The sequence below is a fragment of the Macaca mulatta genome, chromosome 4 (genome assembly GCF_049350105.2).
Source record: "Macaca mulatta isolate MMU2019108-1 chromosome 4, T2T-MMU8v2.0, whole genome shotgun sequence".
In the NCBI taxonomy this organism is placed as follows: domain Eukaryota; kingdom Metazoa; phylum Chordata; class Mammalia; order Primates; family Cercopithecidae; genus Macaca; species Macaca mulatta.
The window spans coordinates 98336948-98353640 of record NC_133409.1 but is presented as its reverse complement, the minus strand read 5'-3'; the positions used below and the strand labels follow the sequence as shown (position 1 = coordinate 98353640).

The 16693-nt window shown below is 40.3% G+C and overlaps 2 protein-coding genes across 14 annotated transcripts in view; one reads left to right on the top strand and one right to left on the bottom strand.

Annotated features, from left to right (window-relative positions):
• The window catches only part of RARS2 (arginyl-tRNA synthetase 2, mitochondrial), a 90628-nt gene extending 87093 nt beyond the window's left edge, over positions 1 to 3535 (bottom strand). For all 4 annotated transcript variants that reach the window (XR_013416302.1, XR_013416303.1, XM_015136917.3 and 1 more), the window contains exon 1: positions 3464 to 3535. Coding sequence is in view for 1 of the 4 variants with exons in the window: in XM_015136917.3 (XP_014992403.3) it covers positions 3464 to 3499 (36 nt within the window). In the remaining 3 variants the exon portion in view is untranslated. The remainder of the gene's footprint in view (positions 1 to 3463) is intronic.
• A 140-nt stretch (positions 3536 to 3675) lies between these two features.
• Positions 3676 to 16693, top strand: part of ORC3 (origin recognition complex subunit 3) — a 72294-nt gene continuing 59276 nt past the window's right edge. For 9 of the 10 annotated variants that reach the window (XR_013416301.1, XM_028847368.2, XM_077999681.1 and 6 more), the window contains exons 1-4: positions 3676 to 3733; positions 7858 to 7912; positions 14846 to 14943; positions 16437 to 16581. Coding sequence is in view for 8 of the 10 variants with exons in the window: in XM_028847368.2 (XP_028703201.1) it covers positions 3710 to 3733; positions 7858 to 7912; positions 14846 to 14943; positions 16437 to 16581 (322 nt within the window). In the remaining 2 variants the exon portion in view is untranslated. The remainder of the gene's footprint in view (positions 3734 to 7857; positions 7913 to 14845; positions 14944 to 16436; positions 16582 to 16693) is intronic. The other variant, XM_077999682.1, reaches the window with a different exon arrangement.

Sequence of the window (16693 nt, the reverse complement as noted above, 5' to 3'; positions counted from 1 at the left end):
CTAAATGACAACAACTGGACAACTAGTTTAATTGCTTCTTGAGGCCACACCTGAAATTTGATAATAAACTCATCAGCAGAGTCAAGAAAGCTGGTCTTCCTGCTCACCATTAGCAGGGTAGCTCCTCTAGCAAGCTACGTAGATGTAAGTTAATAAGGAAAGCGTAAAGCTACTTAAAATGTACCAGGTTACATGAAACTAAATGCAATTTGTGATCCCTTATGGGAAAAAAATCAACAAGACTGGAACATGGACTATAAGTTAAAGCATTTTATCAACATTATATGAATCTAATAACTGTACTGTGGTCATGTAAAACAAGCCTTGTTCTTAGGAAATAAACAATTACATATTAAGAGGTAAAGGAGCATTATGTATGAAACCTACTCTCAAATGACAGGAAAAAATTATATAGAATGATGAAGCAAATGTGGCAAAATGTTAGTAGCTGCTGAATCTAGATAAAGAGGATATGGAGTTCTTTGTACTATTATCACAACTTTTTGTAAGTCTGAAATTATTTCAAAATTAAAAGTACACAAAATTAAAATGAACTAGCTGGGCCAGGCCTGGTGGCTCATGCCTGTAACCCCAGCACTTTGGGAAGCCAAAGCAGGCAGATCACCTGAGGTCGGGAGTTCGAGACCAGACTGACCAAAATGGACAAACCCCATCTCTACTAAAAATACAAAATTAGCCACTCTCAAGTGATCCACCTGTCTCAGTCTCCCCAAGTGCTGGGGTTATAGGCATGAGCCACCATACCCAGCTCCTAATCTGAAAATCTGAAAGTCTCCAATGAACATTTCCTTTGAGTATCATGTCCACACTCAAAAAGTTTCAAATTTTGGAGCATTTTAGATTTCCAGCTTTGGGATGCTCAAACTGTACTGAACATTTTTCTTCTTTGCTCTTGTCTCCCCATGTCCTAATGTATTGAAAATATTCTTATTTATCCTCAAGTTTCAGATCATTACCCAATAACTCTATATTCAGAGAAACAGATATATATCTGCATAATTTACACTGCTGTATAAATCCATTAGATTCTGTTCAATGATTGGATTATGCTTCTTGCTTTCACAAACAGCACAGTATATAGGAAAGATATAATTTTAAAGTTAGATTTCTGTTGATAAACCAACTCTACAATTTATTGATGATGTGGCTTTGGGTAGGTTATTTAATCTCTGTGGATCTCAACTCACTCAATTATATAAGGTTAATGCTTCTATATCATAGGGCTGCCATGAGCTTAAATGTGAATGTGTAGTAATTAGAACAAATATATACTTGATATATTAGTTCTTGTTTCTCCAAATTACCTTTTTTTTTTTTTGAGACAGGGTCTCACTTTGTTCCCCAGGCTGGAGTGCAGTGGTGCAATCAAAGCTTGCTGTTTCAGCCACCTGGGCCCAAATGATCCTCCCACCTCAGCTTCCCAAGGAGCCTGGACCACAGGCATGTGCCGCTACACCTAAGTTGCATTTTTTATTTTTTGTAGAGGTGGGGGTCTCCCTATGTTGTCCAGGCTGGTCTTGAACGTCCCGGCTCAAGGGATCCCCCACTTTGGCCTCTCAAAGTGCTGGGATTACAAGTGTGAGCCACATGCCTGGCCCAATTTACATTCTTTACAAAGAACACAGTCTTTGCAAAACTAAACACAATTTGTTTCTCATCATGGCACTACCTTGATCTAAGGGCTAAGAATGGAAACCATCTACCCTTACACACAGCTTATATACTAAGGTCCAAAACTACCTGCCATGATATGGTTTACTGTCTACATTAACAAGAATTTATTATTTCTTTGTCTCATTGGCATAACTTTACTGTTCTAGAAGACTTCTGCCCAAATAACTTAATCATTCATTATAACAACTTCATGATAAATCTATTAGCTTTTCACAGGATTTACTTTTATTTTTTGTTTACAGGGTCTCACTCTGTGGCCCCCCTGGAGTGCAGTGGCACAATCACAGCTCACTGTAGCCTCAAACTCGTGGGGCCGTCCAAGTGATCCTCCAGACTCAGCCTTTCAAGCAGCTAGGACTACAGAGGTGCACATCAGGCCTAGCTACTTTTTAAAACAAATTTTTGTTGATACGAGGTCTCCCTATGTTGTCCACGCTGGTCTCAAACTCCCGGGTTCAAGCCATCCTCCCATCTCGGCCTCCCAAAGTGCTGGGATTATAGGCAGCTGAGCCACATGCCAGGTCTATTAGTTCTTCCAATTTAGAAAACCTCAACAGTTTATGCCTTAAGGCTCCTTGCAGTCTTTGCTTTTGCTACCAATCTTAAACTGCTGTATCAGATCAGTTTCCAATCCTAATCAAGCCATCTTCCTCCAACATCCTCCTACCCTCTGCCTCTGAAAGACCAGCCTTAAGCCGTACCCATCAGTAAAATCTGACCTTGCTTTCCCAGTTTAATACACTACCAAAGCTCTAAGCAGTGTTCTTTCTTATCCCAGTAAGCAATAAATTCAGCTGTCTTAACAAAATGTCATATTGGTGATATTTGGCGAATTATCACTGGACAGGGCAGTATATCTATAAGCATAAAGACAAGGCAGAGGGATTTCCCCACAAATGTCTAGAAACACTGTAAAAATGAGCTAAGATAAATTATACATCAGGCTAATTACGTCCACTAATACACCCATTAATCAGAAGGAAATGGGTTAGTCGAGACCACAACAGAAAGTTTCCTTCCAAGGGTGGCCAGTGAGTCCTAAAAAGTTCTTTTTGATGAATTACACATTTATACTGCAATTTTGCCCAGCGCAGTGGCTCATGCCTGTAATCCCAGCTCTTAGGGAGGCAGAGGAGGGACGACAGTTTGAGCCCAGGAGTTTGAGGACTGCCTGGGCAATATGGCGAGACTCCGTTCTCCACAAAAAGGAAAAACAAAACAAAGCAAGTATATTGTAACTTTGTAAGTCCTTCCTCACAACAGAGGTGTTCAAATATGACCCTGAACCAAGAAAAACTGAGTCTCAGATAGCTCATATATCTTTGGGAATTACCAAAAATAATTCTAGGGTTGACTACCTAAGTGACTGCAAGAGAAATAAGCAGTTTTAAAATGAGTTCCCTCTGAAGAACAATCCACATCCATCATTAACGTCATTAAAGTGTAAAGAACACTAACTTCTATGGGGTCTCATCATGGTCTACTGATTTTCCACCCAGGTAAAGCATACTAAGCTGTGGGGTGGGAAGGAGTGAAGCACCAGGTACCTTTCAAAGTTTACTTTTCACCAAGACAAACTGATCCCAGCCGACCCCCCACAGGACTTCTGGAGCCCTACCAGCTCCAGAGAAGGGGGAGGAGGTGGTAGAAAGTAACAGAACTCTGTAGGACCCACCCTCCAGCTGACTGAGGACTGGCCCGCAGCAGTGAAAGGCCTTTGGGGTCCCTAGCTCCGCATGGACTCCCCTGCGCGCTCCGGGATCCATACCTGGCAAGCTATAGCCCTGCGAAAGCTGCTCGCCATGTCCGCCTCTAGGGAAGTGCGCCGCAGTCCGCCAGTCCCGGCCTCGCCTCACCTCCTTAAACGCCCCGCCCCTCGCACCGGAAGCCCGCCCTGGAGGGTGATGCCAGCCAATCAAGAAGCTGCGTGACACGCCACTAACCTCTGCCCTGCAGGCGCGAGGGCGCGCGGGAAATCCCGAGTGCATCTGGAATCCGCAGAGCCGGTAAGAGCATGGCCACGTCCTCGGTGTCTAAGGTACGTGGTGGCCGACGCTCACAGTGGCTCTACCGCTGCCTCATTCCCCCTTTGAAGAAGGGATGAAGCGGAGGTTATGTAGGCCTCCGTTCCCTGGCTGGAGGGGAGGGAGGGAGCGGCGTACTGAGCTGAGGCGTCCTTGCTCCAGATCAGTTGAGGCCAACTTTGCTTGGGCCCAGAGCGAGGACGCGGATCTGCCTTGTGGTGGGGCTAGGAGGATTTTTAAGTTCTGGTTGTTGGAGGTCGGATGTCCTGATGATGTGGCCCAGTCTTTCATTTTTTCCCTCTCACAAATACTGTTAGCCGAGCACTCCGTTAGGTACCGAGATGCAGTGGTAAACAAAACAGATTCAGCTTCTGCAGTCAAGAAAGTCAGTAAACATAGATAAACTGATGATCACAAATTTTAAGTGTTAGCAAGGAAAAGAGTTCTAGACAGACAACAGAAGAGTGGGAAGAACCTAATATAGGTTGCCGGGGGTTAGCGGAGGCTTTTTGGAGAAAGTAACGCTTTGACTGAGACCTGAAAAATGAGAAGTTAGGCTAAGGATTAGGGCGAGGAGGGAAGAGAGAACAACGTGTTCTTCGGCCCAGAAGATAGAAATAAAATAGCATATTAGAGGAATTTAAAAATCATAATCAGAAAGTAGACAAAGAGTGGGAGCGTCATGAAAAATGAGAATGCAAAAGTAATGCAGATGCGGGTGTGTGTGGTGGGGGTATCTTACAGACCTCATCTTGGCTACCAAGATGGCAAGAAATTGCAAAACATAGTGTAGTTGGTAAGAGGATAAGCCCTAGAGCTATATTGTCCAATGTGTTAGTCACTAACCACATGTGGCTATTTAAATTTGAGTTAAAGTAAAATTAAGTAAAAATTCAGTTCCTCCGTTGCACTAGCCACATTTTAAGTGCTCAATCATCACATGTGGCTGCAGCTACCATTTTAGATAGTGCAGATACATTTCTATCATTACAGAAAGTTCTGTTGGACAGCGCTGTTCCGGACCACGAAAAGTAAGACATTTAGTTCTATTATAAGTGCAGCGGGAAGCCCCTGAAGTTAAGCTGTCTGATAAAGCTGAAAAATCCAGATGAAGAAGCTACATTCTCCCTATGTTAAAACAATGGATTAATGAAGGCTATATCATGGATCTGATTTTTTATTTTGATTAAAATGGTTTATGAGAAGCAGTGCTTTTAAAGACTACATCTCAAGAAGAAAGTACAAGTCTTGGGGTTTAAGGTTACACTAGAAGAGATTTAAAAGTAGTATTTTTATTAGAATTGGTACTGGTTTTATTTTGTCCTGGTTATAATATTCTGTAGGTTTTGAATGGTCTGTCCCTTAATCCTGTTGATTGCATAAGCACCTCTTATTTTTATGTATCTTGCAGAAAGTAAGGTTTTTCAGGAAAGCGTTTTGGTATTATAACAGAAATGTCTGTATTGGGATGAGACCTTACATGTATAAGAAGCTTTAAGAACTATTTCATGAGTTGATGGAACTGTAAGCTTTTTTTTTTTTTTTTCTTGAGACGGAGTCTCGCTCTGTTACCAGGCTGGAGTGCAGTGGCGCGATCTCGGCTCACTGCAACCTCCACCTCCCCGATTCAAGCTATTCTCCCACCTCGGCCTCCCGAGTAGCTGGGATTACAGACACGCGCTACCACAGCCAGCTAGTTTTGTAAAAGTAGAGACAGGGTTTCACCATGTTGGCCAGGCAGGTCTCAAATTCCAGACCTCAGGTGATCCCCCGGCCTCAGCCTCCCAAAGTGTTGGGATTACAGGCGTGAGCCACCATGCCCGGCCCTTAAACGTATCAAAACATTTTAATGTCTCTTTCCTCATGAAATTTTCTGGCTGTTGGCCTTCCTCTATCTCAAACACCATCACTTGACCAGCAGTTCCAAATGGTTAACCATGTTACTACCACTGCCCTGTATTAAGATCCTTTCTGGTCACTCCTCATACCGTGTTCCTTTGAAGCTCCTTTCTTCTTTACTGAATTGCAGGTGGATTTGAAAAGAAGGCAATGACAGGTTTGTCATGGTACCACGTGATTTTTCTAAATATGTATGTTATTTCACAAACTTCTGCTAGTTGCAGATACAAGAATATAAGGCACAGGGCTGTGTGCGGTGGCTCATGCCTGTAATCCCAACACTTTGGGAGGCCGAGGTGGGTGGATCATCTGAGGTCAGGAGTTCGAGACCAACCTGACCAACATGGTGAAACCCCATTTCTACTAAAATACAAAATTAGCCTGGGATGTTGGTGGGCGCCTGTAATCCCAGCCTCTCAGGAGGCTGAGGCAGGAGAATCGCCTGAACTCTGGAGGTAGAGGTTGTAGTGAGCCGAGATTGTGCCATTGCACTCTAGCCTGGGCAGCAGAGGGAGACTCTGTCTAAAAAAAAAAGAGTCTAATGCACAGGTCTTAATTTGGAACATGTAATCCAAATGACTACTTTATATTTTCACAGCTGTCTTTAACACTATCCTGAGACAACTTTGCCTAGGTATTGTTCTTTTATTATGTCTTTTATTTTCCATAGAAATAGAAATCTTTAAGAAGTTGTCCATCAGGCCAGGTGCAGTGGCTCATGCCTCTAATCCCAGCACTTTGGGAGGCCAAGGTGGGTGGATCAAGAGATCAGGAGTTAAAGACCAGCCTGGCCAACATAGTGAAACCCCGTCTCTAATAAAAATACAAAAAAATTAGCCAGGCGTGGTGGCAGGCACCTGTAATCCCAGCTACTCGAGAGGCTAAGGCAGGAGAATGGCTTGAACCCAGGAAGTAGAGGTTGCAGTGAGCCGAGATTGCACCATTGCACTCCAGCCTGGGCGACAGAGCGTGACTCTGTCTCAAAAAAAAAAAAAAAAAAAAAAGAAGCTATCCATCGTGCATAACTTTAGAATTGGTAGAATAGACTAGGACCAGTAACTTGGGGGCAGTCTACCACTAGTCAAATAATAGTATGAAACTAAACATAGCTGGGAAATGACCAAGACAATTACTTGACAAGCATTTATTCATTCCATATACTGATCGCCTAATATATATGTTAGCACTATTCCAAACATTGGAAAAACAGTTATAAAATACAGTTTGTGCTTGAAGGCGCTCACAGTCTACTCAGGGAGACACACCCATAAACAACTATGATATACAATTAAAGTGACTTAAAGCAATGCAAAATAAAGATGTTCAAGTACTGTGAGATCTCGGGGAAAGGAGAATTTCTGTAGTGAGAATTGTGAAAGGTTTCCAAAAGGAGATGAGTGTTGAGACAAACTTTAATGGATAAATGAGTAGGCATTTATCAGATGAAGAAAAGTATATAGAGTGAAACAGCTGCAATTATCTATTTCCTACTAAGGTTGTAGATACTTTGAGTTTAAATAAGTTTTAGGTTGGGAGAACATCACTATTTTCAACCTTTTTGATCTTCATTTTTATTTATTTCTTTATTTATTTTTTTGAGACAGAGCTTTGCTCTTTGTCGCCCAGGCTGGAGTGCAGTGGCACGATCTCAGCCCACTGCAACCTCCACCTCCAGGTTCAAGCGATTCTCCTGTCTGAGCCTCTTGAGTAGCTGGGATTACAGGCTTCTGCCACCACGACTGACTAATTTTTGCATTTTTAGTAGAGACAGGATTTCACCATGTTGGCCAGGCTGGTCTCAAACTCCTGACCTCATGGTCCACATGCCTTGGCCTCCCAAAGTGTTGGGATTACAGGCATGAGCCACTGTGCCCAGCCCATTTTAATGTATAGTATGAATTCCTTTAAGTTTATGAAAATGGAACCTTTCTGGGCTTAAATTTAATCAGCTTTTATTTTCTTTGTGTACCTCCTAAATCAGGTGTCAAAGAGCGAAATAAAAAATGGGCATCTCATGGGAGGGAGGGGAGAGAGTGGATAGTCCCCCTTGTTGTTTTAGAATTTTCCTTCTATAGGTCAGAGAGGAGTGAGTGATTTCTTAGAATCTGAAAGAAATGTGTTCTCTCCCCTGCCGTCTTTTTTTAAAAAAAGTGCTTACTCATAAAATATTTGGTTAATCAGATTTCTCTGCTCCTTGCTACTTTAACTTTATGCTTTTTGTCTTTCTTTCTTTTTATAGGGCTGCTTTGTTTTTAAGCCAAACTCCAAAAAGAGAAAGATCTCTGTGCCAATAGGTAAGGTGTCTGAATATTAAATGTTTTATTCCCTACCTTCTTAAACTATTAAGAACTAACCCTAATTGAATTTAGTAATTCTCTTATCTGAGCTTGGCTTACTTGCCATGTTGATGTAGCGTTTATGTTCCACGGCATTGGTCAAAGAGATAAGAGGACACCCCAGGGCTCTAATTGAAGAGAATCCAATTAGATCTTCCAAAGGTAAGTTGGAAGCAAATTTCCTTCAAAGGATATGCTGCCATTTTTAAAAGAGATTGTCTTTTTGATTACTTCTCTGCCATTGTTTTTTTATCTACAACTTTAGAAATGAAAGTGAGTTTCTGCTAGAGAAACATTTTGATCCTTGATGAAGTAATCAAAACAATAAAGGCTGACTGGCAACGCAGATGTCTAACAATGGAGGAAATGTTATATAGAAAATAAAATGATAATTGGTAACATAAGGAAAACCTAAGAAATAAAATGACTACAAATTTGTATATATTTTCTAATGAAAATTGTATAAAAATTATTTTTGTGTTAAAATACAATATTCATAGGGAGACTTAAATATGCTTAAGTCATAGGCCAGGCATGGTGGCATCTCTCGGAAGCACAGGGGTCCCACACAGTTTTCAATCACTCTCAACTAAAACAAATTTGTTCAATTATTGGGTTTTAATTACTCATAGACACACATATTCCTGTTATTAAGGGAGTAGATTTTTGTCACTCACTCTGACATATGCATACTCACACACTCATATACCCATGTGGGTAAGAGAGGAAAGACATTTCTTTAGTTTTGTTTATTTATTTATTTTAGAGACAGGGTCTCAGTCTGTCACCCAGGCTTCAGTTCAGTGGCCCGATCATAGCTCACTGCAGCCTTGAAAAATCCTGGGCTTAAATGATCCTCCCACCTCAGCCTCCTAAGTACCTGGGACTACAGGCGTGCACCACCATGCCTGGGTAATTATTTTTTAAAATTTTTTGTAGAGACAGGGTCTCACTTTGTTGCTCAGATTGGTCTTGAACTCCTGGGCTCAAGTGATCCTCCTGCCTCAGCCCTCAAAGTGCTGGGATTACAGGCGTGAGCCACTGTGCCCAGCCTAATTTGTTTGCTTGTTTTCATTTGGGTTTTTTTGAGACGGAGTCTAGCTCTCCGATCTCGGCGTGATCTCAGCACAATCTCAGCTCACTGCAACCTCTGCTTCCCGGGTTCAAGCGATTCTCCTGTCTCAGTCTCCCGAGTAGCTGGGACTACAGGCATGCGCCACAATGCCTGGCTAATTTTTGTAGTTTTTAGTAGAGACAGGGTTTCACTGTGTTGGCCAGGCTGATCTCAAACTCCTGACCTTGTGAGCTGCCCACCTCAGCCTTCCAAAGTGCTAGGATTACAGGTATGAGTCACTGAGCTTGGCGATTTTTTTTTTTTTTTTAAAGGCAAAAACAACACAGGTTGTCTTAAAGTCCCAGTGGTTTCCTGGGATGAAGTAGGGGGAATTAACTGCAAAGGGCAAGAGGGAACTTTCTGGAGTGATGGAAATGTTCTCTGTTGAAAGAGTGGTTATGTAAGTATGTACTTGGGTCAAACTGTTAAAATGGTTATGTTATTTTTAAATTATACCTCAATAAAATTAAGTTAATAAAAAAGATACTGTCTTCGCTTTTTTCATTTATATCCTGATACCTGTTTAGTGATCAAATTAAGAAGACTTCTTCAATCAAATCCAGTATTACTATCAGAAAGTATTGTACTGGTTCTCAGTCATAGCTTCACATTAGAATCATTTGGGGAACTTTGAAAAAGTCTTATTTTAATATAACTGTAGATGCACATATAATTACATGTAATACTCTTTCACCAGTAAGTACCCTTCGACCAGTTATCCCCAGTGGTAGTATCTTACATAACTCTAGTACAGTGTCACAATTAAGAAACTGATATTAATACAATCTACTGACCTTATTCAATTCCAACTTGTGGGACTTTGAAAAAATACAGGTTGAGAGTTCCTTATCCCAAATCTTGGGACCAGAAGTGTTTAGGTTATTGTAAGTGTTTCATGTTTTGAAATATATGCCTGTATATAATGAGATAATCTTGGGAATGAGACCCAAGTCTAAAAATAAAATTCATTCATGTTTCCTATACACCTTAAACACATAGCCTGAAGCGAATTTTACATAATGTTTTAAATACTATTATACATGAAACAAAGTTTTGGCTGTGTTTTGACTGCAACCTGTCACTTGAGGTCAGATATGGAATTTTTCCACTTGTGGCATCATGTTGGTACTCAGAAAGTTTCAGGTTTGGGAGGATTTCAGATTTTTGGATTAGAGATGCTCAACCTGTGCCAATGCTCAGACCCAAATTCAGATCAATTGAATTAGAATCTCAAGAGTGGAGCTTAAGTGTTAGAATTTTTCAAAAGTTCCCCACGGGGTTATTGAGTATTTACATTGAATATTCAGCACTGTGAAAATTAATTCCAGTGGAAAAATTATGATATGGAATTAAGCATACCCATGTACTAGTTTTGAATTGAAAAAAGAAAAAGTGAACTATGCCATTGTTTGACTAAGGAAATAAATGGATAACTTGAATATATAGAATAGGATTTTTTTAAAGTAATGATACACACACACACACACACACTTTTTTTTTAAATAGAGATGGGATCTTACTATGCTGCCCAGGCTGGTCTTGAATTCCTGAGTTCAAGTGATCCTCCCACCTTGGCCTCCCAAAGTGCTGGGATTATAGGCGTGAGCCACCATGCCTGGCCACACATTTCTTTAATGTTGCAGATTGCTTAACTTACTAGAAATAGGTCAGAGAAAATTCAAGACTTGTTCCCCCATTGTCATTAGGGACATGTAGCATGCAGTGACATCTAATATCACCAGCAATGTAATTATAACTAATACAGTTGTTAATATTTCTTGGGTGTTTACAGGGTGCCATACTGTTTTGTTTTGTTTTGTTTTTTGAGACAAGACCTTACTCTGTCACCCAGGCTGGAGTTCAGTGGCACAATCATAGCCCACTGTAACCTTGAGTTCCTGGGCTCAGGGAATCCTCCTGCCTTAGCCTCAGTTAGGACTACAGGCTCATGTCACGTTGCCTGCTAATTTATTTATTTATTTTTTTTAAGGCGAGATCTCACTTTGTTGCCCAGGCTGGTCTCAAATCCTGAGCTCAAGCAGTCTACCTGCCTAGGCCTCCCAAAGCACTGGGATTACAGGCCCAGACTGTCTTAATTATTTTATATGTGTTAATTTGTTTAATCCCCTCAGCAAATTACGAGGAATGTATTATCGCCATTGAAATATATAAGGATACTTAGACATATAACTTTCCCAATGTTATAATGTTAGTAAATGATAGAGCTATGATTTGAACCCAACCTGTCTGATTCCAGAGCTCACGATTTAACCATAACTTAATACTGCCTCTCATTATATGAGGCCAAGTTTCTACTTAGAACTTTTTGTATTGAATTTAAGCTACGACTTATTAGGATTGGTTTATAGTTTTTAGTACTAGTAAACCTGATGTGTATAATTGTATGACTTGAACTTTGCTTTAGAAGTTCGTTAGGCTTTTTTTTTTTTTTTTTTTTTCATTATGTGACTCTGAGACCAACAGATAGTGTTATAATATGAAAATCTTTGAGGAATTGACCCTGATTATAAGGCAGATGGAGCAGGAATGAGGGAAACATACCCAGACTTTAGCACTTGCCTTCACTGGCTTCAGTTATTGAAACAGATTGCCTGAAGAAGTAAGAAGATGCTCTACATTTTGCCCACCATCTGTCCCCTGACTGAAGTCACTTGGGCACATAATTAAGACCAGTAACTCTCTCTCCTCAGTATTCTGTGGATGACTGCATAGCCAGCAAAACAACTGGGTAGGAACTGGAGAGAGGGAGACTGACAGCAGCACTGGCACTGTAGGAGGTACTCACGCTGAAGTATATATAGCACTGTGACTAGGAGCCGAGGCAAGTAGAAACCTGGCAACAGTGAGAGCTTATATTCTTCAGTGTAGTTTTTAAATTTACCTACCTGCTCTGTAACAGACTGAGAGAAATCATGGTAACAGTTTAAAGTATCCTACTGCTGTGTTTCCCAGTTTCTAAGAGGTTTTTCATGTGTATTTTGATGTGGCATTATTCTGCACATGTGTCTTGATTTGCTACTTTCGTGTTACAGTATGATTTTACCTATTAATGTAAAGTGACTATTTTTGTTCTTTTTAAAGCTTCCTTGTTCTGCTTTGTCTCTTATTTATTTATTTATTTATTTAGAGACAGGTTTTCGCTCTGTCGCCCAGGCTGGAGTGTAGTGGCGCAATTCCGGCTCACTGCAACCTCTGCCTCCCAGGTTCAGGTGATTCTCCTGTGTCAGCCTCCCAAGTAGATGGAACTACAGGTGCACGCCACCATACCTGGCTAATTTTAGTATTTTTAGCAGAGATGGGGTTTCACCATATTGGCCAGGCTGGTCTCGAATTCCTGAGCTTGTAAACTGCCCACCTTGGCCTCCTAAAGTGCTGGAATTACAGGCATATGCCACCGTGCTGGCCTGCTTTGTCTCTTAATAATAGTGTCTTCTGGCTGGGTGGGGTGATGCATGCCTGTAATCCCAGCACTTTGGGAGGCCAAGGCAGGTGGATCACTTGAGGTCAGGTGTTCAAGACCAGCCTGGCCAAGGTGGTGAAACCCCGTCTCTGCTAAAAATACAATAATTAGCCAGACATGGCCCTGGGCGCCTGTAGTCCCAGCTACTCTGGAGGCTGAGGCAGGAGAATCACTTGGACCTGGGAGGTGAAGGTTGCAGTAAGCTGAGATCTCACCACTGCACTCCAATCTGGGCAACAGAGGGAGACCCTGTCTCAAATAATAGTAATAATAATAATAGTGTCTCCTTGCTTTCTTTTTTTGTTGGCATTTTAATTCTATAACCTTGTCTGCCACTTTACCATACAATGACTTAGATGTATTCTAAGGCTTTTGATAAAATTAAAAATCAATAGTTCCTAAAAATTCTGAGTTGGCCGGGCGCGGTGGCTCAAGCCTGTAATCCCAGCACTTTGGGAGGCCGAGACGGGTGGATCACGAGGTCAGGAGATCGAGACCATCCTGGCGAACACGGTGAAACCCCGTCTCTACTAAAAAGTACAAAAAAACTAGCCGGGCGAGGTGGCGGGCGCCTGTAGTCCCAGCTACTCGGGAGGCTGAGGCAGGAGAATGGCGTAAACCCGGGAGGCGGAGCTTGCAGTGAGCTGAGATCCGGCCACTGCACTCCAGCCTGGGCGACAGAGCGAGACTCCGTTTCAAAAAAAAAAAAAATTCTGAGTTAACCGTGATTAGGAAAGTAGTTCCTTAAAATTAAGTGAATTTCTATTCAAAACTCTCAGTTAACATTAAAATATTTGATTAAAAGAAGAGACCTATGATACAGGCGTTGGGGATTTCTTAACATATTAAAGATGTTATTTTTCCCCAAATCAATCTGAATTTTATTTTATCTAGTCAAATACCAATACAACTAGTTTTGAGAAGTGACCGGATTACTGTAAAATTAATTTGAAGAAATGACTTAAATTTTTTTGAAAAAGAATAACAATGTTTGGGGACAGTGGGAGGAAGACCTGAATGTATTTGATGCTAAAATGTACAACATACAAAGCCATAATAATTTAAACAGTTCAGGACTGGTAGGGGAATAGGGCTGGATTCAGTAGAACAAAATAAAAAGTTCAAAAATAGTTCAAAGTATATATAAGTATTTAGACTATAAGGGCATGTCAAATCAGTGGGAGAAGAATGGATTGTACAATAAATGAGAGTTTTTCAAACCAAATGTCGTAATCCGTGTGTGAGTTATGAAATCAATTTAGTGGACTATGATTATACTTACATAAAACAGGAAAGAAAACATTTGCTATTACGTAATAAGGGTGAGTGTGGTTTTTTGTGACTTTAGTTTTTGTTCATGTGTATTGTGTTAGGTTATGATGTAAAATGTATTCCTTAATGTGGATCATAGTTTGAAAAGTTTGAAAGCCAGGTAATAAATGGTATTTTCACAAATAGCTAACCATTTGGAGAAAACATTCGAAAAGGATATAAAAATACACAGACAGAATAAATGAAAGACTGGACTAAACTATGTCAGTGGAACAAAAATATAAGAATAGTAGTAGTAAGTCATTCAGTAGAGTAGAGTTCAAAGCAAATTATGAAGCAAAGTATACGAGGTTGTAGAATAACAGCAAATAATGAAAACATTATTAAATGTATATAACTCAAAGCAAAAAATCACTTAATAAAAACTGTTAGAAATTCAAAAGCAAATGATAGAAATACAGTAGAAAGATTGAAATATTTAATCTTAAATATACAATTAATATGGTAAAAATAAAAGATTATAAATAAAATGAAATACAGAGGATATTGAATGTTATCTGTCCCCAAATATATGTTTTTGATGAATATAAAAAAAAAATTAAGGCCAGGTGCAGTGGCTCACACCAGGTGCAGTGGCTCACACCAGCAGTGGTGTGAGCCAGTACTTTGGGAGGCCAAGGCGGGCAGATCACTTGAGGTCAGGAGTTTGAGACCAGCCTGGCCAACATGGTGAAACCCCATCTCTACTAAAAATACAAAATTAACTGGGCGTGGTGGCACGCGCCTGTAGTCACAGCTGCTCGGGAGGCTGAGGCAGGAGAGAATCACTTGAACCCAGGAGGCGGAGGTTGCAGTGAACCAACATCGTGCCACTGCACTCCAGCCTGGGCAACAGAGTGAGACTCCGTCTTCAAAAAATGAAAAAATTCCACTTCTATCACTTACTGTGTAACTTTGCACGTAAGATCTATAACTTATGCTATTATAGGAAAAAAGAAACTGACTTATTTCTTTCTGTTTTTAGAGGACTATTTTAACAAAGGGAAAAATGAACCTGAGGACAGTAAGCTTCGATTCGAAACTTATCAGTTGATTTGGCAGCAGATGAAATCTGAAAATGAGGTGAATACTTTTTTTTAATAACTTTTCTGTAACACCCTAAGTCTCATTTTTGTTACCTCTCATCTTCCTTTCCACCAGTTTACAAGAGTATTGATGAAATATAGGAAGTATTGGTCAAGCATAACCTGTGTATCCTTAAAAAAACAACCATAATCCAGCCTGGGCAAGTTGGTGAAACCCTGTCTCTACAAAATCTGCAAAAACTAGCTGGGCATGGTAGTGTGCACTTGTAATTCCACTACTCAGGAGCCTAAGTTGGGAGGATCACTTAAGCCTGGGAGGTGGAGGTTGTAGTGAGTGGACATAGTACCACTGCACTCCAGCCTGGGCAACAGAGAGAGACCTTGTCTCAAAAACAAAAACAAAAAATCCTATTTCTTGTGAGTGGAACAGATGTTTATGATAGCTGTTAAGGCAAGGAGCTTTCAAATGGTGACGCTCTTAAATTATCCGTTCAGGTATACAACTGTGAAATCAAGCTGTTTCTAAACTCCTTCACTTTCTCATCTTTATATTCCAGCTCTGAAAAAATTTCTTCACTATAGCAAATTGGTAGCTCTAGGGCCAGCATTTCAGGCTGATAGCTTATTTTTTTTTTTGTCAACACAGTGTCATAGTTTTGGTTTTAATTGCCTTTGGGAAGGTTATGTACTCTCCAGTTTATTACTGCCATCTACCAGTCCTTACTGATTTACACCCAGTGGCTTTGCTCATTCTTGTATTCCATGTGATCCTTCAAGGTATTTGAGTTTGTGGTTTCCAGCTTAGGTTCTCTTCATTTCTTAATCTGGATCATCATAATACCCTCCTAACTGGCATCCCTGACACCATTGGCCAAATTAGAAAAGACCCTCTTCAAGGCAAATGCAGCCCAATTCCAGGCAACCTCTCCGACCCTGTTGTCAGATTAACCCTTCTTAACCCTGATCCAATTATGTCTTTACTTCACATCCCTTCAGTGGTACTCCCCATAGGATGAAATCCAAACCTTTTAATGTCATATATATGAGACATTAAGTCATATATATAAAATATATAAATATATAGCATATATATATTATGTAATAGTATATATAATATATGAATATATGTAAATATATATATATTTTTTTGAGACAAGGTCTTGCTCTGTCACCCAGGCTGGAGTGCAGTGGCATGATCATAGCTTACTGTAGCCTTGACCTTCCAGGCTCAAGTGACCCTCTCACCTCAGCTTCCCAAGCAGCTGGGACCACAGACGTGCACCATTACACCCAGCTAATTTGTCTTTTTATCTGTGAAAGTGAGGTTTCACTATGTTGACCAGGCTTGAGAGGGAATTTTTAATGGGGGAACCCAAAGCACTAATTACTGGAGATTTAAGGAAAAAACATTTTTTAATTAGGTTCATCTTTTGATCATTTTGCATCATTGAATCCATGACAATTTTCTTTCCAAAACCAGGAAAGACATCAGATTATTATTTCTAATAAGTTTTTGTATGTTCTTTGTAGCGACTACAAGAGGAATTAAATAAAAACTTGTTTGACAGTCTAATTGAATTTCTGCAAAAATCTCATTCTGCATTCCAGAAGAATTCAAGAGACTTGGCTGGTCAAATAAAACTCAGAGAAATTCCAACTGCTGCTCTTGTTCTTGGTATATATGCGTATGTTTGTTCATGCATGCATCTCTGTGTATTTTATGTGTTTTTAATTTTTTTTTTTATTGTTGAGAGTAGTGGAAGGACCTGTTTTGATGAGCCTGTTTT